At 41.9% G+C, this 25,702-nt stretch overlaps 2 protein-coding genes across 4 annotated transcripts; both read left to right on the top strand.

Annotated features, from left to right (window-relative positions):
- Window positions 1–18: 18 nt before the first annotated feature.
- On the top strand, window positions 19–20,754 carry mypn (myopalladin). 3 transcript variants are annotated; one of them, XM_071481406.1, is made up of 21 exons: window positions 19–389; window positions 2,537–3,640; window positions 8,710–8,885; window positions 8,988–9,039; window positions 9,140–9,593; window positions 9,688–9,762; window positions 9,853–9,994; window positions 10,653–10,676; window positions 11,062–11,178; window positions 11,281–12,070; window positions 12,777–13,880; window positions 13,967–14,099; window positions 15,409–15,486; window positions 16,478–16,699; window positions 16,779–16,928; window positions 17,012–17,091; window positions 17,252–17,378; window positions 17,465–17,672; window positions 17,816–17,981; window positions 18,604–18,737; window positions 18,829–20,754. In XM_071481406.1, exons 2-21 carry the CDS (start codon window positions 2,538–2,540, stop codon window positions 19,005–19,007), a joined length of 5,514 nt encoding a protein of 1,837 aa, XP_071337507.1. In that variant the 5' UTR covers window positions 19–389; window position 2,537; the 3' UTR covers window positions 19,008–20,754. The 3 variants fall into 3 exon arrangements, with proteins under 3 accessions (XP_071337507.1, XP_071337508.1, XP_071337509.1); XM_071481407.1 differs by lacking the exon at window positions 15,409–15,486; XM_071481408.1 differs by lacking the exons at window positions 19–389; window positions 2,537–3,640; window positions 8,710–8,885; ... (5 more) ...; window positions 11,062–11,178; window positions 11,281–12,070 and adding an exon at window positions 12,096–12,334.
- A 3,280-nt stretch (window positions 20,755–24,034) lies between these two features.
- atoh7 (atonal bHLH transcription factor 7) lies at window positions 24,035–25,143 on the top strand. Its single transcript, XM_071479761.1, has one exon. The coding sequence runs from the start codon at window positions 24,234–24,236 to the stop codon at window positions 24,663–24,665; it is 432 nt and encodes a 143-aa protein (XP_071335862.1). The 5' UTR covers window positions 24,035–24,233; the 3' UTR covers window positions 24,666–25,143.
- The last annotated feature ends 559 nt before the right edge of the window (window positions 25,144–25,702 follow it).

Here is a 25,702-nt window from a genome sequence, read left to right as displayed (position 1 = left end):
CAAGGGGCTTCTAATTCTGTAGGACGGAGGTCTCTGACGGACCACTGGAGGAGGAATCCCTTTACAGCACGCCCCCCCTGGCCAATGAGCATGGACGCCACCCAGACACATGGGCCAGACCTCCCCCCAAAATAACCTGCGACTACTGCACTGACAAATGTTGCTACTTTTACTGGTGACAGGTTACCCTAGCTACTCGGCTCCATATTTTCCTGTAAACTCCAAGGTTACCTCTGTGCGAGAAAACTGGAAAGGCTGGGCAGCTGCCTGTGTCCCAAGATTTCCCCAGGTGGCAGCAACGGGAAGACCGGAATCTCCCTCTTTGAGCACAGGTGCACCCTGAGGATTTAGTGGTCCTTCACAGGGGGCCAGCTGGGTTTATTCTGAAGGTAAAACACACCACCCCCCTAATTTAATTGTTCACAGTGTCCTGTTGTCTGTCTTTTGGCATCAGCCTAATATGCTGTGTATAGCCTCAGAAAATCTCTGACATTGAGCTTGAGTCTATTTCTGTTTGAATGTTATGCTTCTGTTTAATTGAATTATCATAACCTGCCTGGATGTGTGGTGCTGTGTTTAGCCGGGGGCCCGTTCCACCGTGTGGGCTGGGACTGTGTGTTATCTCACTCAGCAGTGCCCCATTAATGACAATTATAGTTATGTTTGTGTAATTGAATTAATGACTGATCAGAACCACGATAACAAGGGCACACAGGATGAGGGGGAGTGTTTTTTTGTTGTTTTTTTTTTTTTGTTGATTTTCTTCATGTAAACTGACCCCTGGCTATTATTAGATATGACTTGGTGGGCCCAGAGGCTGTTTGCAAAGGATTAATGTACACAACAGCTGCAGCTTCAGGTCTGTTGGAAGGGCATTGCTGTCTCTCTTAATTACGCTGATTTGAGTGTCAGTAGCATATGTGTACCCTATCTCATGTCTGTATTCAATAACTTACTCATGCCCAGTGTCAAAAAGTTGTGCAAAGACTAAACGACGTGAGTGTTGGTGTGAGGTGGAGAGGGGCAGAAACCCGCCTGCCTTTATCCGCTCAGATCTGGTGTCAGCACATGAACCTGATACCCTGTCGGGACTAGAGGAAGGCTGAAATTAGGCTAAAATAAAATGCTATTTTTACCACATATCCCCTGCTTTTAACTGCAGTGTCTGTATCCCTGCTCTGTCTTTGCACTAATATTTCACCAGGGATTGTTTTAATATAATGTTTAATGTAATATTAATGCAAGTTACATCTATGGTACATGTCTTTATGTTTGCAGATACATCTGACCAATATGTGAAGGGACCACAACAAGCATTTACTTTTCATTTGTTGATATCTGACCATAAGTCATTCTCCCTTCACTTACCTGAGGTATTTAAAGGTGTTAGACATGTCAGTACCATGCATGTTTTGTTCTATACACTACTGCTTATTGGGGCTGCTACTAACGGTCAGCATTTAAATCTGCACATAAAATCATATCAGAAAATAGTGTAAAATTCCTCTCACAGTTTCCAGAGCTCAGGCTGACGTCTTGCTTGTCGTTCTGAAGAACAGCCAAAAACCCAAAAAGGTTTAGTTTCCTATGACAGAAGACGAAGAAAAGCAGTAAATCTACACAACTGAAGAGATGGAACCTGTACATTTTTGGCACACATAAATTAAATTCTTGCCAGTTCATTTTCTGTTGCACAACCCATCAGTTAATGACTAATCTTTCCTTTTGATTATCATGTCATGTATATTTTTAGATTAATGACCCATCTTCCAGACAGCCACTCATTTCAGTCATTTTCAGTACAGGATGAAAATCAAATATGCACTAAACAGGTTATCAATGTGAACATTTAGCTGACTTTATTTTTTGTTCAGTTGTTTTCACTCAATATTTAGATTTTCTGGCAAAGATTTGAGCATCCGAATGCATTACTTTTCAACAGGGGGGGATTTTAAATCCAAGATTAAAAAAAAAAAGTTGCATTACCTTGTGATATTACAGCTCTGACAAAAAAAAAGAAAAGTTACATTTAAAGGTCCCATATTGTATAAAGGTAGATGTCCATGTGTTTCTGATTATAAAGCGGGTCTAGGGTCTATATTAATACTGTGAAAGTATCAAAGCCTCAGTCCACAGAGAAATGCACACAGCCTGTATTCAGAAACTGAGCCTTAAAACCAGCCGTCAGGACTTCAGGAACTTTGTGATGTCACAACAAAGCAGTCACCCACCATCCAACCTTGCAGGATTTTATTTCTCTGAGTGTTTACCTGAAATAAGCTATATTTTTATTTGATGACTCAGAAAACAGTGAACTGATCTGTTGTTACCAGAGCTCCAGAGGAAAAGGGTAAAATATGGGACCTTTAAAGTGAATACAAGTGATAGACGTGCAGGATTTCTTTCTGCTCTTAAAGAGACACTACACTGACCCACTTGGGAGGTAATCACTCAACCTCTCAACAACCCACACCATGTGTTGGAGGATGGAAAGTGAACGTGAATGTAACTGAATGCATTGTGATTATTTCCACAGCATGCAAGAGAACAACACTGACCAACCACCGTCACTGTCTCAGCTCTTAAGAGAGAGCTACCTGGCAGAGGCCCGAGCCCAGCAGCGCCACAGCGAGATGAGCCGCTCAGACGCTTCCTCCACACGTCTTCAGATCTACGGGTCACTCAAAGGCAAGGCTGAGGACTCTGTGGGCCATAGTGACCCCCAGTTACCAGACCTCTCAGCCTTCCTCAGCCAGGAGGAGTTGGATAAGAGTGTGAACCTGGCCCGTCAGGCCATCGGACATGAGCCTCACGAGGAGAGGGCAGAGGTCAAGGCTTCTGTGGCACCATTAACCCCCTCTAACGTCTCCTCTGTCTCAGTCTCTTCCTCTACACCGCCTTCTGTCCCCTTCACTAACCCCTCTCCTGCTCCTTTTGCTGCCCCCACCACTGTGCCCTTCACCCAGCCAGCCCCTGAGTTCAAAGAACTGCCAGCAGCACACATAACATTCACATCAGACAGAAAGATGCATAAAGCCTCCACACGGCAGGACCACATGATCAGGAACAGCAGGGACTCCAGTGAAGGATTCAACGACATTAACAGGTCAGCGAGGAACGCCCCGTACGGTCCAGAGACCCAGTCCAAAAAGGAGTTTCTCAACAAGGCAGCGGACTTCATTGAGGAGCTCTCCTCTCTCTTCAAGGCCAACAGCTCCAAGCGGGTACGACCAAGAGCGTGCAAAGCTCACAGGAGTAGGGTCCAGAACAAGAGCCAGAACGATGAGACAGCTTATCCCCTCAGCTCAGACGACAGGGAGCGTGCTGTCATGCCCATGGAGGTGGAGAGAGAGAGACCCAGCCCTGCTGTGAGCCACCAACCAGAGGTCCAGCTGGACTCTGGGACTGGGCATATGGAGTTTCAGGACTGCAGGATTACTGAGGAGCAGCCGTACGACTGTGTTTCCCAGGAGGTGGAGCAGGAGGCTGAAAGCTGTGCCTTGCCAGACGCTCCCTACCCAGCGGAGCCTGTGTGCGAGCCTCCTCGTTTCATCCAGAAACTGAAAAGCAGGGAGGTCCCAGAGGGAAGCAAGGTCCAGTTAGACTGCATTGTGAGAGGGCTCCCTGTGCCTGAAGTCCGGTAAGTGAAACCCAGACGGTTTCTAAGCTCTTTGGCTTGTTAACATTAGTTTATGTCTTAGTTGGCAGCAGACACAAGACTTTGTGCTTCCAGCCTTTTTCAAAATCAATCCAAGTTTGTCCCACTGGAAAAATGTAATAGAAAAAGCTAAAGAGTCAGTGTGCGGTGAGCTTGTGTGATTTTGCAGTGTAGTGAAGGAAACCTGTTTGTTTTGGGAAGATGTTATAAGAGCTGAAGGTGAGGTGTCACAGCAGGTGACATCATTTTCATTTTACCCAGGTGTGGAATGTAACATAAAGTAATCATTTGCTCCACTTGAGTATAAATCTGAGGTACTTCTGCGAGTACTAGTTACTTTACAGATGAAGATTTTACATACAAAACCATATAAAATAAATGCATTGTTAAAAAATAGTCTAATGAATAGACAACAAAGTACTACAACAAAACTTAAGGGATCAGTTTTAATAATGCAATATTATAATATCTGATAGTTTAGCATGTACAGGGGCTATTTTTCTGAATTATGGGTACTTTTACTCTCACATATTTTTTTTCCTTAAAGGTCCCATATTTTACACTTTTCCAGTGTTTTATTTGAAGTGTTGATCTCCATCAGAAGATATATTTGTGGTTTTAAGAACCAAAAACCATCTGAGTGTAGTTTTACATCTCCTCTCTCAGGCTTCTTTCTGGAGCCCTAGTAACAACAGGTCAGTGAACCAATCAGAAGAGAGGCTCTGAGCTCTGAGAGCAGCGACTGCTTTGTTGTGACATCACAAAGTTCCTGAAGTCCTGGCGGCTGGTTTTAAGGCTCAGTTTCTGAATACAGGCTGTGTGCATTTCTCTGTGGACTGAGGCTTTGATACTTTCACAGTATTAATATAGAACCTAGACCTGCTTTATAATCAAAAAACACATGGACATCTACCTTTATACAATATGGGACCTTTAAGTGACATTGCAGGACTTTTACTTTTAATGGAGTATTTTCATTTTACAGTATTGCTACTTTTGATTTTAAACAATACACAGAATTAGAATTTTAAGTCATCAAGTCATTTTGCAGATGAAATAACTATATAACAGTTTGACGCTGTTTATAAATGATACACACAGAAATACAGAGTGTGTACTAGAGCCCAGTATTATTGTCCAATATTAACTTATCATATATACTATTGCTTTTACCACATCTCCCTGCTGATATGTTACAAGAAACTGCAGCAGAGAAGCACAATAGATATGTTTGAGGTAATTTAGGAACGGTGACAGAGATCACTGATGAGTTTATTATTCAGCTGTAAAATGTCCCACTAATGAAATATCTTTTTCACCCAATTTTTAGTAACAATTACCAGCTGATATAATGTTATCAGATTTTTTGGGATCTTGTATTAACATTGTTTAAAGAATAGTTTTTAATAATTTGTGACCCACATGACGAGATATGTTGTGTGTTGGCTTCAGATAATTCTCTGTTATAACAGAGTATTTTGAGAAGTGTGAGTTAAGATGAATGATGCTGTTTTTAAGATACAGACTCATGACATGTGAGGATAGCCAACAGCTGATTCTGAGAGGTGTGAGTGTGTGTCTGTGTGGTCAGGGTTGTGTCTGGGACAAAAATCACATCAGTCTTTCTGTCGTTCTTAAGAAAAATAGCAGTAGGTTCTGAACTGGGTACCATCCTAATGACCATCCTAATATTGATCATTAACTGTTGATCATTGTCTGTTGATTCATATACTCTCTACTCACTCAGTTAACTGCCTTTGGTATCAGAGTAAAGCAGAATAAATCTTTCTAAAGCTAACATGACACAGCACTGGACAGTTTACATTCTTACCTCATGCTCTTTTATGGCAGTTTTGTCAGATATGTTTTAAACTCTGGTTGAACCTGCAGTTTCCCTTCCAGGACAACAAGCCTAGAATGCGTGAGGCTGAGGTGTCAGACTATAATGGGGCATGGGCTTGTTAGTCCTGCTGAACATTGTTGAGCCACTAACATATACTTGCTTGGGGAGAATGTAGCTCTCGGCCATTTTTAGACTGGACTGGCACTGGGAGCTGTAGTCGCGTCTGATAATGGAAGCGAGCGAGCTTGTGACAGAAGCGTGAAGAGTTTGGTGAGATGATTGATACCGTTATTGCTTTGTGTTTAACTTTATATGGTTTGTTTTTGGCCTCAGTGTCTGAGGATGTGAGTTCTGCTGCTCTGGTTCCTACTTAAAATGTGACTTCCTTAAAATTGTGTTGTAGCTTGGTTCTTATTTTGCATATTCTGGTGACATGAAGCAGTTTCCATACTTTAATAGGAAGTTTGTACTTGTTTTCATGCTCATGCAGCTACAGTGTGTGTGTGTGTGTGTGTGTGTGTGTGTGTGTGTGTGTGTGTGTGTGTGTGTGTGTGTGTGTGAGTGTGTGTGAGTGTGCATGACTTAAAGAAGAGTTGTCTGGTTTATATTTCCCATCATTTAGCAGCAGTCTCCTGTCTGTGGTGTGTCAGTGTATAGCATTGGGTGTATTCTACATCTATGTTTAGCGTTGTGCGTATGTGACTGGGTCAGCCAGTCAGAGCTCCCAGGCTCCAGAGGGAATCTCCTCTCTGGTTCTGGTCACCAGAGGGAAAATAGCCCTGACAGGTGCAGCGGGGAACGGGGTCTTTGACTCACAGACCAGCCGCTCCTTCTCCTATTCATGCTTTCAATTTAGACCCTTACTCATTAGAAAGGACATCGCTCAGCTCATGCAGAGCGGTGAAAGCACATTCCAGCAGCGTCGCCTCTGTTGCATCCAAGTATCAGGAACAGAGCTCGAGTGTGGCTTCTTGTTTTCACTGTACATTTTTTTGATACCAAAGCTTAAATGAATTTCTCTCCATAGATCAGACTAGTAGAGAGGCTCACAGGGAGCTCACAGTTTGTGAGTTGAGGAACTGTCTTTTGAAGTCTGGAGTTTGAGACATTTTTGGCTCCAGTGCCAAACAGGAAAATTGCCTGAATATTTATATGAAAAAGCATCTGATCTTGGTGATTTATGAGCTTGATGAAAGCACTGGACATGATTTATGCCTGTATGATGACAGAGGGTAACGCATCACCTCATTCCTGTTTGTTTATTGGCTGGATTTAATAAAGCATCAGGGCCTCATGTGCTTAAAAATAGATGGACTTAGACGCAGACGCTGCTGCGTATGTTGCTGGTCAGGACAGGCGGTAAGTAAGAGGTTTACTATTATAGTAATGAAAACTAGACTGTTGCCAACTGCCACTCCAGGATACTAGATGTCACTAAGGAGGCTTGGGCCAATATTTGATAATATCCAATATCCTGATATTTCCCACTGTGTGATATTTTTCACAATATCCTTCTTTTTTGCAGTTTGCAGTGGGCACCGCTACCACATGCAACTATCCTGAAAAACAACAACATAAAATACAACAATACAGTTATATTGTAAAAAATATTGTATAATATCATATATCACAATATTTTTGCTGCACTGTATTTAGATATTTAAATAATATTAAATCACCCAAGCATATTACTAAGTAGGAGTAATGCCAGGTATGAAGTGTTAGCCAGGTGGGAAGTTTTTCCTGCCTTTTATTCTAATTTGACAATATAAAATTACAGATTTCAATATTGATTAGGGTTAGGACACTTAAAATGCTGCCCTGCTGTAACCTGGTGAGTCCTGCTAAGAATCTTTGTTTCATGTCATCAGCTCAAAAATAAAGGAAAAAAGTTATAAACCAAGATTTGATAATTAGGTTCACACACTTTTCATTCATTTTAACACATTATTCTAGGTTCCTTAAATGGATTTGGATTCATAACATCAACAGTGCATTGACGCAGCCTCCAAACTGGCATGGTGTGCTGGCGTTGCTTCTTGTCTTACGGGGAAAGAGATAGGGCTTGCTCATCAAAACCTTTTCCTCTCGGCCTGCATAACTCTACTGAGTGGCACCAAGCCAGAGGCACTATTAGGGAACTGGGAGAGACACCACATGGTACCAGCCTCAGAAACAGTGTCAGCGGGTTAATAGAAGGAAAAAGAGAACTGTGTAAAGATGGGGTTTTAAATAGTAAACGGTATGAGGTATGAGAGTCCTCTCCTGCTGTAATAATAGTTAAGTCACTTGGCAGCACCATCATTACAATGGAAGTCACAGACAGGTGGCAAATTAGAGGAAAACCCTGAATACAAAAGAAGGGTTTAAATGAGTATGAAAATAATGTGAATCATATGCTTTGGCCTTCATAGATCTCAACCCAAGTAAATTTCAGTTAAATGGGGGAATGTGTTTTCAAGATTGGCGGTCATCCCTAGAGATTTGGGGAATTTATGCCTGTTCAAGAGTAATGAGGCCCAAACCATTTCTAAGACACTTAATGTTGTTTTTCCTTTGATTTATAACCCATTTGTACATGTGGTCAGGATGAAAATGCCAGTGTGGCCTCCTAAATGTCACCATCTCATCACAAATATACACCAACAAGTCCATCTCCATTCTTGCCTTTCCAAAAAGTAAATGAAATATCTATTCATTTACAGAAATGAGAGCCAATAGATGACCAATAGATATGAAGTAATTCCAATAAATATCTGATGCACCAAAGGCCACCCCACAGTTTTTGAAATATAAATAAATGACTTCCTTAAGTAGGTTTTATTTTGAAATGTTTCAGAATATCAGTTAAACTTAATTAAAGGTGCCCTGTGTCATTCTCTTTTAAACCCGTGTTTAAATCAGTGTTTCTCAGCAAAATGCATTGTGTGTATCCTTAAGGTTTAACAAACACTGTCTGCATCTCCTTCCTCATGAATAAATATCCTAAATTGTGCATTGATTACGTCCATGTTTGTCCATGTGGTGGTCGAAAAAACAGGGCACCTTTAAAGCTAATGTTAGTTTACACAAAGGTGATTTTTACCAACAGATTTTTATATCAAACATGTTTTCAGTAAAACTGGGACATTCTTGAAGATTGCAGCATTGGAAGAAGATTACGATGCTAAGCTGTGCTGAGCAGATTTCTGTATTTATTCAATTACAGGTGGTTTTGTGAGGGCAAGGAGTTGGAGAACAGCCCAGACATTCAGATCATCACCAACGGAGAGCTGCACTCTCTGATCATCGCAGAGGCGTTCGAGGAAGATACCGGACGCTACTCCTGCTTTGCATCTAATTTCTATGGTACCGACTCCACATCAGCTGAGATCTACGTGGAAGGTGATTCTTATGTGTCTTTTTTTGTGATTATCAGTTTTACAGGCTTATGTAAAACATCGTTTGAGATGAACTGCATTACCTGTTTGTTCTCTTGTCCTAAAGGTGCCTCCTCTTCGGATTCTGATGGGGAGCAGCACTTTGAACATGTAGCCCAGTGAGTTTTGACCGACTTAAAAGAATAATATATATGCACCTACAGCTGCCTCATCTAAACAAGATCATTCTTTTCTTCTCTCTCTTCTCTTCTTTCAAAGGCTGCAGGAGAAAACTCAAGAGTCAGTTCCAACTTCACCTCCATCATCGGGCCAAACCCTCTCTGCAGAAGACGAAGAGCTTCTGTCATCCCAGCCTGCAGCAGCCACTGAGGAACCAGCAGCGTCTGGCTCCTTACCATTAACCAATCGACCTCCTCTACTGGTGCAGACAGCCACCACAGTACTGTCTGTCCCAGACGTCTCCAAAGTATCTGTGGCGCCCACGGCACAGCCTGTTCATGAGGAGCTGACAGTGTTACCTGAACAGACGTTTCCTACTTTGACACAACGTGATACAGAACTTTCAGAGGCCCAGGAAGTGTCAGCATCTGACCCAGGCACATTCACACCACAGCAGGTAGCTACAGCGATAGCTACATCCCTGCCTTTGAACCCAGTGGTTTCACCTGTGCTTCCTGTTCACGAAGCTCCAACTCAAACACTCCAACCTGAGGTAAAACAGCACAAACACCTCCTTCCAAGTTTTTTGTTTAATGATTAGTTTTGTATATTTTAATCAACATGTCCTCTGGGTTTTTTGTCCTCAGAGTCAAACGTCCCACCACAACTACCTACAAGGATTAAACGGGCAACCTCTTATGGCGGCCCCTGTGTTCACAAAGGTAGGGTCAGTGTGCAAAGCATGTCCACTGCTGCTGTTAATTATGTTGTGTATTTATTGATGTAATATACAGCCTCTCTTTTCCCACCAGAGCCTACAGGAGCTCTTTGCATCAGAAGGCCAGCTGGTGGTGCTAGAGTGCCGTGTGAAGGGGGCACCGTCACCGAGAGTGGACTGGTACAGAGAAGGAAAAATCATAGAGGACTCTCCTGACTTCAGGATCCTGCAGAAAAGTAAGATCTGATTTATGCTGCAGTCCCGTTGAACACGCCTTGTTTCAAATCAACATATAAAGACTTCATAAGTCAATTTAAATCAGCTTAATTCAAATATACTTCAATGATCTCATAGTTAAGTGATTCTAAAGAACCTTAGTGTACAGACACGAAAACAAGAACCCATCAAAAGAATTAAAAAAAAAAAAAACATTAATGTGTTTATTAGACATAAAAACATCAAGTTCTTTATTTTAAAAATCTGACATATTAAATCCTGTCCAGTGGTGGGAATTTTAATGAGCCGAAAAAGATGATATGAAATAATCTGAAATGTTAATATTGTTGTACAACATTTTAAAGTTAAGGATGCGTTTACATGCCTAAATCTCAGCTTAAATACTGTATATGGTATCATTCTGTAAAACAATGTTGATGCATTTTTGGCATTCCTCCCTAAATGTTCTACAGTTGTGGAACTGAGAGTATAAATATGTGTCATTATATTACTTAAAGGACATTTTAAAATTGAATAAAATTAAAAGTCATGTCCTTGGTATATAATCTTTAATAATAAATAATAATGAGACCTGGAGAAATGCTGATTATACTTCAACCATAGGCTCAGCTGTTGCACTTTATCACAGTTTGATAATGATTTCTGTTTCCGTTTCAGAGCCCAGATCTCCAGCTGAATCAGGTACATATTTTCTGAAATTCTCATCTGTCAAAACCTTAAGTGTTGAGTGCACCAAACGCAGCTGCCTGTCTGTATATGATGCTGCAGTGTGTACATATTACTGTGCTCCAGTGTTTATAGTCATTGGCAGAGGCGTCTGTTCCTCTTCTGTGCATAAGCCAGGGCTGCTTTCCCCTGACTCTGAACCATATAAGGCAGTCTCTCATCCTGTGTGGAGCCACCATGGCAGATCATTACAACCTGTAGCTGCAGATCCAGTGATACACAGACACCCCACCGCTAGGCTTTTCAAACACAAGTCATGTGTCTTTGCTCATTGCATTGATGCAGTCACACCAAACCAACCTGATTATGTGAGTATCCCTTTTTTTACCATAACCTCCAGAGGAAATATGCACTTTGGTCATTGCTGAGGTCTTTCCGGAAGATTCAGGGGTGTTCACTTGTACAGCAAGCAACAAGTATGGAACTGTGTCCAGCACTGCTGCGCTGAGGGTCAGAGGTAATGCTTCTGTTTTACTTTTCAAAAACATGAGCAGTCATCAGATATTGTTCTAAAAGTTCACTGAAGTTTCTGTGCATCCATGTCTCTGACTCTCATCAGGCAATGGCAGAAACAGCAACCACGTGAGGCCTTTCAACAGTTTAACAATGGAGCCCGGTCGAATCCAGGAGCCATCGCCGTCAGCTCCAACCGTAAACCTTCAGCCAGAGATTACTGTGGCCAACAGCATCAAGCCTCACTCCAGCACCATCCGCCTAGACCCGCTCGTCTCTAGCACCTTACGCCTGGACCCCTTAAACACCAGCACCCTCCGTCTGGACCCCCACAGCTCCAGCATGTTGCGTCCAGACCCCCTTCGCACCAGCCTGCCCAGTCTGGAGCCCTCCAGCCTGAGCAGCAGCAGCATCACCTCCTGCCTGAACTCTCGCAGCACCAGCACCCCAAACTTGGATCCGCTCCACCTGCGGCAGGACCCTCCTGGATCCAGTGGAGCATGTCCAGAACCAAAGGGCAGCGCACAGGTGCTCTCAATCCCAAAACCCTTCACTGCTCTATCAGCGGCTGAGAGTTCAGCTGAACAGGAAGTGTCCAGACCTGTGCTGACATCATCTGACACGAGCCTCAAAGTCAGGGGAACCCCAAACCATCAGAACGGGAGCCCCATAGTAGTGCCCCTCCCTGATCCTCCTCCCAACTCCTGCCTTAAGACAGGCACTCTGGCAAACCACAAAGACTCACGCTCCAGCTCCAGAGTCGGTCTGCGTGTGCACTTCAAACTGCCCGAGGATGAGGAGGATGAGCAAAGTGATGCATCCAGTCAGTGTGATGAAGACATTACTCAGGCATCCATCAACAAAGAGCCACCACCGGTGCTGGCTAAACCCAAACTGTGAGTAGAGCCAAAAAAAAAAAAAAGTAGATGAGTCTCAGAAATTTCACACCTGAGCTAACACAAGGCTGCAACAGTGTAGTGTGAGGAAAAGAGATTTTGCATCAAAGTGAAAAAGATGGGCTGTGTTGAGAGGTGGGAGGTTCCTCCTCCTCCTCTGGCTCAACTCGAAGCTGTAATCAGTTGCAATTCATAAATGAATGCATGCGGACTTCAAATGTGGACCTTCAGGCTTTCAAAAACAAAGGATGGCATTTTCTATTTGTAAGTTTACTTCTATGCACTTATGTTCATCTAATACTTCAGATAATGCTGTTAATGAAACCTTGTGTGTTTTGATTTGATTTCGCTGTTGTTTTTCATATTTGGCATCACTGGCTTAAAACACTAAAGATAAATATGAGACTAAATATGAACAGTCAGAATAAATTAGTAGTAATTTGATGATAAATAAAACAGAGCGTCCTGTTTAGAATCAAAGCTGAAAGTGTCTTGAGCTTCAACAGTGTTTTGTTTGCAGGCTACTTGTTAGTAGCCCATAAAAGGTCAGAGTATTCTTCATGCTGACTTTGGCTCATTCCTGCTGGGGTTTATACTGCGTGGGTCTAATTTATGAGAGCAGTGCACTGAGCCTCTCTCATCCTCACCATGTATAGTGTCATTTTTTGGTGGTTGATCTGCTATTTTGCTTTTGCTCGGCCGACAGGGACCCAGCCCAGCTCCAGCTTCTGCACAATCAAGTCCTCATGGAGCAGCAGCAGGAGACTGAACCTCAGACCCAAACCCACATCCAGCCTAAGTCCCAGCCCCCATTCCAGATCCAGATCCAACCAGAGGTCCAAAGCTCCCACGAAGCTCCGCTGTGGTCATCCAGATTGCACCGTGAACCCCATCCGCCACCTTTCCAGCCCTACCTGAACACCATGACTCCCCCTCGGCAGACACCCCACTCCGCTGCGCCTCCACTGACCACTGCCCCCCCTGCTCCCTCACTGAGCTCTGCACCAGTGCGCAACACCACCCTGTCACCTCTTCTCAACACTTCTCCTGCTCCTCCTTTCAGCTCCCCTCCTTCTATTCCTCAGCTCAAGACTTCCTCACTGATGACGTCACCTCCACCTGCCCCTCAGCTGAACGCAGCTCCTCCCTTCAGCACAGCTGCTATAACCCAGATGAACAGCATCCATGCCTCCCACTTCAACCTGTCCCCTGCAGCTCTTGCCAAAACTACACCCACTTTCCAGTTCTCCTCTCCTCCAGCACCAAAGCTCAGTACAGTCCCCACAGATTCAACCCCGGCATTACAGCAGATCACCTCCCCTGCTCCTCTGCTGAGAAGCACCCACGCCTCCCTCATGAACCTCACCGCCACCTCCTTCACCTTCAACTACACCCGGCCCAAGGAGTTCATAGCTTCTCAGACCTTCTCGCCAGTCAGGAGTCCTTCGCCAACTGAATCCCCAGTGCCCCTGCTGCACGAGCTGGCCGCTGAGCTCAACTCCTCTGCAGCCAGCTCCCCTACTCTCCCACCATTTTCGCCTCCACCCAGGATCTTCCCCACAAGGGTGCTTAAGTCTCCCACCAGCCCTCCTTCACTCGTGTCCTCGCCCACACCGGGGTCAGCACAGTTCCTGAACAGCAACTTCGCCGTACGAGCCCAGTCGCCTCCCCAGGCCTCCTCTCCCACCTCCAGTAGCTCCACTCCCAGCCCCATTCAAAACCCTGTGGCCTTCCTCAGCTCCGTCCTGCCGTCACTGACCCCGAGTCAGCCCACAAACTCAATGGGCTTGCCCAAGGGAGCTCCTTTAGGGTACGCCCTCTCTGATAGACTACAATGCCCATGAGATTGGTGAACTCTCACATGCTCTAATACATTTTTCACACCTGTCTCCTCAGGTTACAAAAGAAGGTACCCAGGGCGCGCCTCCCGTCGACTGAAGACATTCGTGAGAGTAAAGAAATCCTCCTCCATGACATCGAGAAAAAGCTTCGATTTAAAGATGACACTCCACATTTTGCACACCAACAGGTACTAAGTGTTCTCCAGCTCTGCAGCTGTGATTGATTTCTGCTTTCCTGACTCTCAGTTGCAGTGATGTAGTGGTGCATATATGTAATTATGCAAATACCTGCTTGCATAAACAATAAATTATCTTCACAAGCTGTAACCCAGCCCATGAGGTGGGTCCGCTGATGTTGATTTCAGCCTCTGTTACATCCTTGCTCAGTTAGATATTGGACTACTGTGTGAATATGAATGTCAATAAATGATCAGCTCATTTACATGTTAGTATGTGATCACTAATCTTAACTAACCAACTGTTGTAATCTAGTTAATTTTATTCTTTAAAGTTTACTCTATATTAACAAAAGACTGTGCTACATTCTCACTTGTCTCCTATGGAACCACAGAGTCTTCAATTAAATTAATACACAAATGATTATGAAATTGTCACCTGAATAAATTGTGTAAAATGAGAAATAATCCAAACTGACAACCCCATTTAGCTAATTAGACAGCTAAGTAGGTAGCATGGGCAGCTTAGTTAAAGGTCCCATGTTGTATAAAGGTAGATTTCCATTTCTTTTTTGATTATAAAGCAGGCGACTTCTGGAACTTTGTGATGTCACAGCAGAGCAATCACTGCTCTCAGCCTCTCTTCTGATTGGCTCATTGACCTGTTGTTACTATCAACACTTCACATAAAACACTGGAAAAGTGTAAAATATGGAACCTTTAAGCTAAATAAATTAAATATGTTAGTTTCTGTTCGCTGTGTTTATTTACAGCTGCAGCTACACAGATGATCCATAATGACTTTGATACTGTTGTTGCTCTAAGTAACAGGAGCTAACTGGCTACATTTGGTACCAGTTGGTAAGCTTGCTAGCTTAAGAGAATACATACATATATATATATATATATAACTATAATAATAAGCTATTATAACAATTTATTCAGATATTTCACAAATTATTCTCATTTGTATGTTATCCACAATATATTCATATGATTATTTGATAATTATGTATTTAATATTGAACACTTTGGAGCTCCATAGTACATTCATGTATTCATTTTGTCCTTCTGGATATTTCACAATGTAAAATCATAAATAGACGTAAGATCCCTGAAACTGACTCAGTGAGTAACAGAGAATTAGCCATCACCCCCACCCCCCAGCCACTCATGGTTATCCATCACTGTGTGTCAATGTACCATAACAATACATGCATGCTAATAACAATAGCTTGTGTGTTATTCCATCAGTATACGTTTGTATGTACAGTTTGTGTGTCTTTGTTGGTGTTCATCATCCATCCCTATCCTCTCATAGAAGCTGAGTAATGAGGGGAAAACAGCGAGCAGACCGCTTGGACCAAACATTCCTGCTACTGTCATTAACTATGATGAGGTACAAGGATCTTCCCGTCCCAAGCACTGCTTTGCTCGAGGCTGTTTGACTTATCATAACGTCTCAAGCCGAGTTTAGGAAACTCCAGATATTCTCATATACTTATGTAAATACCATGGTTAATTAATAACTCTAATCAAGCATTCAAGCTACTCTTAACTAATATATAACCTGCACGAATAATCTGAACATATTTTAGGGTTAAAATTCATTAAGCTAATGAAATGTAAGGACTCTACTGTTTGCTTTAATTGTAGCTAATCTAATCTATTCTTCAGTTTTCAGTTGACTTATTTTACAGTTTTCCCACTGAAGCTTGCAGCCTGGTCTTCCTGATTTTCATGTTAGATTTTAGAGTCCATTACACTTTTCTGAAAAATCTCACCACATATTGTCCTTAACATTTCACAAACTTTCTTAACACCCTGCTAGTTTTATCTTTCTGCCAGCCTACAGATGAAAAAGCTGCCAAGAGCTTCTTAATATGAACCAAGTGTTTCAATGTATAGGAATGATGTTTCTCATCTCTACAGTTCATCTTCGTCTGTTCTCTGTTTTACCCTCAGCCGTATTTTGTTTTTTGGTTGGAAGAGCATTTTTTTTTTTTTTTTTTTTTTTTTTTACCATCCAGGAGTGATACTGTCAGACAGATGCCACTGCATGATCCTTGTCATCAGGTGGTTTAAAGTCACAATCAGTACCTTATTGTTTTGCGATATGAGTTATGGATTGTTACTTTAATACCACTGTTGTTACATGGTGAACAGGCACATGTTGTCTCTTTAAACTGATTGCAACACAACTCTCCAGGAGCATTTGTTTTTTTATCTCAATGTATTAAGCTTCTATGTACAATATATGCATGTTACTGTATTGTACATTAAATGGACTGTCAGGAATGTTTGGTGTAGACACAGAGACAGATGGTGCATGCGGGTAATTCAACACAGACTGTGGCGATTACTTTGATGTAGTGGTTTTCCTGTTCCAGGAGTACAAAGTGTCCAGTTTTGAGCAGAGACTAATGAGCGAGATTGAATTCCGTCTGGAGCGAACGCCGGTGGAGGAGTCGGATGATGAGGTGCAGCACGACGATGTCCCAACCGGAAAATGCATCGCACCCATATTTGACAAGAAGCTGAAGAACTTCAGGGCCACGGAGGGCGTGCCTGTCACGTTCTCATGCAAAGTTGTGGGAATCCCTCTTCCAAAGGTGAGCGATCAACAGCTGTGCTGCACAAGTGACAGCATGATCTTTCCCATTCACCGCCCACATCTGTGTCTCCCCTCAGGTTTACTGGTTCAAGGATGGCAAGCAGATCTTAAGGAAGAATGTCCACTACAAGAAGATAAGAGAGGGCGACGGCACCTGCGCCTTACACATAGAGTCCACAACCAATGATGATGATGGCAACTACACCATCATGGCAGCTAATCCACAGGTAGTGCTTCACTCTCAGGTTCATGTTGTCAACAACTTCTCTCCAGCTGCAAAATCTGATGTTCGATATTCATTGACCACCAGGGACGAATCAGCTGCTCGGGTCATTTGATAGTCCAAACAGGAACTCCCAGAAACCGACTGGCACCTATTCACTCTCAGAGGTGAGCAGGACTGAGTGTGCAGGGTGATCTGCAGAAGAAGACCCTGTATCGATATGTAAACTAAACTACTAACATGCACCATAACTGAGACTGGCATGGATTGATGTCGAAGTGAGTGTTTGTGCCCGCGGTTTGTGCTCACCTCTCCATGTTTTGTCAGGGTGCGAACCCGCATACAGGAAGTTGAAGGTGAGCAAACCCAGGAGCGCTTCTTTCGGCCTCACTTCCTACAGGCTCCTGGCGACATGCTGGCTCACGAGGGAAGACTGTGCAGACTAGACTGTAAGGTACGTAGCAGGTCCTGGCATGAAATACAATCACTTGAATGTTGCATTTTCCCCTCACCTTACTGTCAGCCCTTTTTGTCCTCCAGGTGAGTGGACTACCCAACCCAGAGCTGATGTGGTTGGTCAACGGGAAGCCAATCTATCCAGACCTCTATCACAAAATGCTGGTGCGGGAGAACGGCATCCATTCCCTGGTCATTGACCCTCTGACACAGAATGACGGCGGCACGTACACTTGCATTGCAAGCAACAAAGCAGGACAGAGCTCCTTTAGTCTTGAGCTGAGAGTTGTGGGTAAGGACCAGATGTAATCAATGACCTTGCTGTTAGATGACAAAAATGAAGTAATTACCCATATGCAATTCATTTGAACACTTTAATGTGATGTCCCATGTTCTGTTTTGAAGTTCCAGTAATCTAAGTCATGTCCACTTTAGAGAAAGAGACGAAGCACCCTCCCCAGTTTGTGGAGAAGCTTCAGAACATGGGTATCCCTGAGGGAACTCCGGTCAGGCTGGAGTGTCGGGTGGTGGGTATGCCCCACCCAGTCATCTACTGGAAGAAGGACAATGACACCATCACTAAAACTAAGGACAGAATCAGGTTAGTTGGAGTTCTAAGCCTCACTACCAGTTTTAGCACCAAGCTTTAAAGGCCCCATATTTTACACTTTTCTGTGTTTTATTTGAAGTGTTGATCTCCATAAGAAGATAAATTTGTGGTTTTAAGAACCAAAAACCATCTCAGTGTAGTTTTATATCTCCTCTGTCAGGTTTCTCTCTAGAGCTCTAGTAACAATAGATCAGTGAGCCAATCAGAAGATAAAGAGAAGAAAGCCTCTGTTCTGATTGGCTAACTGTTTTCTGATTGATCAAATAAAAATATTTCAGGTAAACACTCAGAGAAACCAAATCCTGTAAGGTTGGATGGTGGGTCCAGGTGGGCGGGGCTTGGGGCGGGTCTGACAGTGGTGACTGCGTTGTTGTGACATCACAAAGTTCCAGAAGTCCTGACGGCTGGTTTTAAGGCTCAGTTTCTGAATACAGGCTGTGTGCATTTCTCTGTGGACTGAGGCTTTGATACTTTCACAGTATTAATATAGATCCTAGACCTGCTTTATAATCAAAAAACACATGGACATCTCACTTGTACAATATGGGACCTTTAAAACTTTCAAATATCTCTATTGGAATTTGATAAATTGCCCATTCTCTGTTTATTTCAGCATGACCCAGGATGCCACAGGATATGTGTGTCTCCTTATCCAGCCAACAACAAAAGACGATGCTGGCTGGTACACGGTGTCAGCAAAAAATGAGGCTGGAATTGTGTCCTGCACCTGCAGGCTTGATATCTATGGTAAATATTGTGTATAGCTTCATTCAGAGATGTGCTACATTTTCAGCACGTTACTCTGAGTAGTAATACGAGCTATCTGCTGCACCTTCAGCACAGTGGCATCAAAGTGTCCCCGCACCCATGAAGAAAACTCCACGCACAGGCAGCCGCTACGCCGCTCTGACCGGCCAGGGGCTCGACATCAAGTCAGCTTTCCCCACGTCGGAAACCAGCCCCATCCTGTTCTCCAGCTCCCCTCCTGAGGTCATGCTGGAGAGTGAGGAGCTGTGAGCTTGCTGCAGTCACTCCAGCACATTGACCCTCAGCGACCTCATGGAGGTCACAACAGTAGAGGGCTTAAAGGAGAATGATTATCTGAGCAGATTGTCATGTGATTTGTGTGGTGCATTTGAAGTGATACATTCAGAATAGAATGGCAGAGAATTACTGTGTTAAAGCTATCAGCACTGATAGTGGGTTTGTCACCATTCCTATTTACTCAAGTCGTATGAAGAGTGTTTCACATACAGAGAAATGACAGATTTGCAAAGTCTTAGCTCATGAGCCATCAGTGGAGTTGGATCTTGTTCTCAGACAGGTTTGAATGATTCACATTTGTTTTCTACATCATATTCAGCTCCAATAGTGAGGTTGTTGCTGAATGTAGGTGATAACATTTGTTCTTAATAGTGAGTCGTATTCTCAGAGTGGTATTAACACCACTTCTTTTTATTGCAAATCACATGTACAGTGGCCTTAGAAACTATTCAGACCCCTTTACTGCATTGTTTTGTAAATTTGATTTTAAATAGACAAAATTAAAATTTTTGACCAATCCATAATGACAAAGTGAAAACAGCCATTCATTCATTAGCCATACCGCTTATCCTTCTTTTAGGGTTGCAGGGGAGGCTGGAGCCAGTCCTAGCTAACATTTGGCGAGGCGGGTACATCTTAGACAGGTTGCCAGTCTATCACAAGGGTGACATATACAGACATTCATACCTAGGGCAATTTAGAGTCACCATTTAACCTAACCTAACCTGCATGTTTTTGTATTCTGGGAGGAAGCTCACACATTTATTAAAAATAAAAAACTGAAACCTCCCTTTTACAAAAGTATTCAAAACTTTAATTCGGTACCTTGTAGAAGCCCCAGTCAATCTGCAGTTACAGTTTCCAGTCTTCTTGGGTAGGTCTCTACAAGCTGTGCAGTTTATCCTGTTCTTCCTGACAGATCCTCTCAAGCTCCTTCAGACTCAATGAGAGGAGTCTGTGGTTTGGAATTTCATCCATTTCAAATTAAATCTACTACACAATAAAGTTCAGAAAGTAACGGGGTCTGAATACTTCCCTGAAGCCACTGTACCTGCACTGGTAGTACTAGTTTCTTTTAAAGTTTATATAAAAAGTAGTCATAAGTTATTGTTTATTAATAATCAAAGTATATTAGTTGAGAGTATATTAATAGACTTTTGAATGTGCCGTTTAGATCAGTTCAAATGGCTCCAGCAAGGTGGGATTCTTTCTACACTTTACTAAATTATTTCTTCATGTCCATCACTGGTTCACAGTTTTGCACCATGGTTTTCATGTGCATGCATGCCAATAGCTGAAGAAGATGCAGTACTGTATAACATGACAAACACTGTATCTGCTCACAGTCATAATAGTAGTATGTTGTTAGATGAGTCTGATTCATAGTTTGTAGCTGAAACACTGAAACACTTTGATTTTTTTTTTTTTTTTTTGCTTTCAGGTGATTTAATTCATCTTTGTATTGACGAAGATTTATCTCCTATTTATTGCATCTACAGTCAGAATGTATTATCAGAGGAATAAGTCACATTACACTAAAAACACCAACAGGTCAAATGTGTCCTGCAGAGTCACTATTGAATTTTGATAGACTTAATTAATAAAAAATCAGTTTGAAAACATATTGGAGGAAAGTTTGAAAGCACATATTCAACTGATGTAAAGTTGCACATTGTAAAATAGTTTTGTCCTTCTCAGAATAAAGTTATATTTATTCAAATGAATGGAACAAGTGGTTTTGTATGCATGCTACACAGACAGCATCTAAAATGATTCTGCACCATTTTCACAGCTCCTGAAGTTCATCTCATGTTCCACATGAAAATAATTTGTATTTAAGAATATTATACCCATTCAAAGAAGGAAACAGGTTGTTAAAATCATGACATTGTGGAGACCTTGTTTTGACTATGCTGTAATCAGCCCTATTAGCTTAAACTGATGCTGAATTCAAAACAAATAGGAGAGCTCAGAAGCCAATTAAGCATTGCTAATCAGTCCAATTAGAGGCAAAGAGAGTTCAAATAGGCATAAAATTACATTCACCTTACTTGACCTAATTATAGTCCCAGCCTCATCTCACCAGCTGCCAGACCTACTTGTTTACTGGGTGCTATATGTGTTTCTGAGTAATAAATATCAAAGGACTTTGACAAAATCCAATGCTGAAAACTTCACTTTTACTCTTTATTCCTTTTTTATTCATTACTCTCATAGATGACTCACATTACCACAATGTTTTAAATGATGTTTCATATTTTCATTTTGTGCTCAAATTGATTATTACAGCAGCAACACAATAATAGTTAACCGTGGTAGCAAAGTTTTAAGTCCCAATTCACCAAGTCTACACATTTATAACTAAAGTACTGACACACTTGTGATGTGTTTCTCTGTGCTTATTACAAGTAAAGTGTGATCTTATTCATGCTGCTCATTTAAAAATAATCCTGTGATGATAATGAGATTTACACTTTCTCCTGGACTGAAACATACGCTTTGCTCCTTAATCTCAGTTTCTCCATAAGGAGATCTGGATTTATGAGGGTGCGGGTTTCTGTCAGAGCAAACGGGTCACCCCTCGGTTGTGACATATGGCTTTTGACAGAGGGCATGGCTCAGCCATGGTGCTCAGACAAGCCAATCATGTGAGAGGTTGCAAAATAAAAAAAAAAAAAAAGAAGACACGGAATGGCCGGGCCACGTCTCAGACGAGGTCCTCAGACAAGACAAGCAGCAGCTGGCAAACTACATCAATCTGTAATCAATGAACCAACTGGTAGATGGGATTATATGCCTAATTGCACAGCTAACCAGTCCATCCCAAAATGACCAGACAGCATCAGCTTGTGTGCATGACCCAATACCAGAGACAGGCATTATTCTAGGCCTCTGGCAGTGATTAATCATTCATAACCTGCCTCTACACCCAAGCTTTGCGTTTGTCAATACACAGTGGCAGGAGCTGTGTGTCCCTCCTGACAAAGGACATAAAAGATGACACTGGAAATTAAAGCAGCAGAGGTGGAGGAAACATTCAGATCATTGTGTGGCAACAATTCTGTGGTGTAAACGTGCTCCATTACAAGTAAAACTCCTGCATTCACATTTTTATCTCAGTTTAAAGGACATAAGGACTGAAATACTCTAAATGTATTTAAATATTAAATTTACTTCTCCTGCAGAATGGCTCCTTTTTACCGTGCAAAGCAGTCATATATTACTATACATATATACAGTATATATATATATATAATATTATTATTATTGATGCATTAATGTGTAAAATGTATGTTCATTGTGTAGCTGGTAAAGACTGATTCATTTAGTTAATTGTATATTGTTGGGTAGTTTAGATAATTTACGAGCTCATTCTTCTGAGCGTTAAAAATCTTAATCTTAATTTGCAATGCAACTGTAACTACAGCTGCATCAGAGTGAAAATTACAATATCTCCAAAAAGCACTCCAGTGTAAGTAGGAAGTTTCATAAAATTCAAATACTCAGAGTACTTGTGCTGGGCAGACAGCATGACAGCAAAGTATGGTTAAAGTAGAGAAGTATTTATGTAGCTTTTGAGTGACAGTAAATAGTGTGTTTCGCACGTGTGTGTGTGTGTGTGTGTGTGTGTGTGTGAGAGAGAGAGAGAGAGAGAGAGACAGAGGAGACTACCCTCCTGTATTACAGAATTCAATGTTGGCAGATGGGGAGGACAGACAGACAAATTATTCTGTCTGTCTCATTTTCTCGGACCACTACACAGATCAATTATTTATTTCACATGTGCTCCTCACTACATAAGGAACATTAATGTATCCCACATACTGTGATTCATTAGGACCACAGCACTGGTCCTAATGATCAAACACCAGAGGACTTTCAAGATATAAAGTAGAAGAGTTTTCTGGAGAATTTCATGTTTCTACACCTGCTCTCCAAATCTCAGATGCTGCAGTAATCTTTACACCATCTTGGTCCATATTGTTAGAGACTCATAATCCCCTGATGTGCTGTTAAAATCCCTCAGGTTACAGGCCACACTTACACTTCTGTTGCCTCGGGCTAATCTCAGATTATGGTTATTATCACACAGAGACCAGCTACTTGACAAGTGAAAGGAGGCTTCTCGGTGGATTATGTAATTTAATAAAACCTAATGGATTTATATCTGAGGTGCTTCCAAAGATGATCTATCTAATCTATAGATAAATTAGACGTTAAATTGTGATATCCACAGATTTATTTACTAAAATATAATAGTAATATTTTAGAAAGAGAAAATATAAAGAATATATTTTTTAATCATTTTTACTAAACAATCAGGTGAAATACTGGATGTTTGCACATACAATCAAATTTGAAATACTTTCTTTGACACAGTGAATTTTAGATTTGATCTAAATGACATCAGTACATTTTTTTTTTTTTTTTTTTTTTTTTTTTTTTACTATTTTAGCAACATGTGTGATGTAGGTTTTTTAATGTATTTAGCTGATAGTGTTTATTTTAAATTATTTCTCACTATTCTTTTTACTTTAAAGATTAATTAAGAGCTCAGTCCTTAATCTTTAATAACTGGGTATTTTTGTGATTTTACGTAATTGGTGGGAATGTAGGTTTAACAGGGAAACATCCATACTCTTAGTCTTTTATCAGCTGTGGTGAGCTGAGCTACCAGATGGCAGACTTTTGGTGTTTGTGACACATGGCTCTGAGTGAAGCCACAGCCAGATAGCCCAGCCCAAGATAATTGGAATTTCATTAAGGTCTTGTTTGTGTGTGTGTGTGCCCAGTGTGCATATATATGCCTCTGTGTGTGTGTGTGTGTGTGTGTGTTGAGAGTGGGTGTGGGTGTATATGAGTCTGTATGGGTTTCTCTATGAGCAATATTGAGGATGGAGGGCAGGGGGGTTAGGGACTCCACCTGCTGCCACCTGTTCATCTGCTCCGTCTTATAAAAGCTGCTCCCTCACTGTCTCCTGGATCACAGACACCTTGGACTCCTCAGGCTGTCCACTATCTGGGGTTACAAATACTTGACACTCAACACAAAGGACCCACAGCGTGGACATCAGCCCGGCTGTGACATAGAGGAGGAACCCTGAAACTGAATCTGGAAACTTCTCTGACAAACCCACTGACTCAGTGAGTCTCTCTGAGCTGAGGACAATCACCGGTTTGATCCTTCAAACAAACACCATGAAATCTCGTCGACCCAGCTGCACCGACTCTGGATCCGAGTCCTCAGAACCGGACTCCAAGAGCCCAGAGAAGTATGAGACCGCCACGAGGCGACGGATGGCGGCCAACGCCAGAGAGAGGAAGAGGATGCAGGGTTTGAACACAGCCTTTGATCGCTTACGCAAAGTGGTCCCCCAGTGGGGCCAGGACAAAAAACTGTCCAAGTACGAAACCCTGCAGATGGCCCTCAGCTACATCATGGCCCTCAACCGGATCCTGACAGACGCCAGGAGGCACAACGCTCCTCACAGGCAGTGGCTGGACCTGCAGTTTGACTGTGTGCAGCCTGAAAACTACGCCTGCCTCATGAGGTACGACTCCCCGACCGGACAGGAGTACATCCACTCGTCGTTCTCCTATCAGTTTGATGGACATCAGGTCCACGCATAAACTGTTAGGTAGTCAGTCATGTGATGTCGTGTGGGTGACTGTGAATATTCTTCCTCCAATTTAGGAGCCAGTAAATACATTTGTATTGCTTTACTTTCTTTTTCTAGTATTTGTATGACAATCAAAAGGCTTCTGTTTGAAGTCTTTCATTTATTTTTTGCCAGGAAACCCAGCAATGTTGAGCATCTTTTTGTTCGAAGTATAGCAATGAAAGAAATGTAGCGTCGTTACAATGACCATTAGATTGTACTGAAGATACAGGCAATGGTGTACGTTTATCAGTTATTTTGATATGGCCCTAAAATGTTGTGCAATGTCCAATGGATTCTGAGAAAATCATTGTGGTCTTAGTGAAAGTCAATATGTAACTATTTTGTCAAAGTGTACATGTTTGTAGAGTTGAAAAATAGATGTTATTTTTCACACGCAGACCTCTATTTTGTTGAATTATAATTTTTGATCAAAAATAAAAACTATTTTATATGAAAAACATTTCTCTTGTTCTTTATTGTCTTGTAAATATGGTGAAATGGGGGATTTTTTTATATCGCAGCTTGTATCTGCTGTATGTAACTGCTACTTGCTAAGTATATTAGAGTTTTTATTATTTTTAACAAGTCTTTATTATATTGATTTTCCTTTTCCTTCCTTGAAAACATTTATATTTGTAAAATATCAACATTTCTAAATCTTTTAAAGCATAACAGTAACAATTATGGCACATTTTCTCATTTCCAGAAAAACTTCTAATTAGAAAACCTTGGCAATTAAGCCCTCACTTTTGTCTGGTATTTAAGAAAGGGTTATCACAGAGAACAAGTAATTTACAACACATTCTTTGTTTTGTGTGTCAGGTTCTGATGGCAGGTCATGTCCACTGCACTGCCTCAATCTGCACAAATCATCCTTTTGTCCAGAGCTCCTGCGCTTTGAGATAAGACACTGTTACGTCAGTGGGGTAACCAGAATCCAAATGTTGAAAATAGAGTCCTTTTTAGGACAAAGTACAATCATTTAATTATTCTATGCTCTATTTT

Source organism: Trachinotus anak, unplaced genomic scaffold (assembly GCF_046630095.1).
Source record: "Trachinotus anak isolate AG129_WGS33_773 ecotype Australia unplaced genomic scaffold, CSIRO_AGI_Tana_v1 ptg000007l, whole genome shotgun sequence".
Lineage (NCBI taxonomy): Eukaryota > Metazoa > Chordata > Actinopteri > Carangiformes > Carangidae > Trachinotus > Trachinotus anak.
This window is presented reverse-complemented; position numbering and strand designations above follow the sequence as displayed.

Excerpts from the sequence above, each read along its gene's own strand:
- atoh7 (XM_071479761.1), top strand. The coding sequence starts at position 24,234 with ATGAAATCTCGTCGACCCAGCTGCACCGACTCTGGATCCGAGTCCTCA.
- mypn (XM_071481406.1), top strand. The coding sequence starts at position 2,538 with ATGCAAGAGAACAACACTGACCAACCACCGTCACTGTCTCAGCTCTTA. Across the intron at positions 9,763-9,852 it reads CGGCCCCTGTGTTCACAAAG|AGCCTACAGGAGCTCTTTGC; the intron begins GTAGGGTCAGTG and ends TTTTCCCACCAG. Across the intron at positions 17,379-17,464 it reads TGTGCAGACTAGACTGTAAG|GTGAGTGGACTACCCAACCC; the intron begins GTACGTAGCAGG and ends TTTGTCCTCCAG.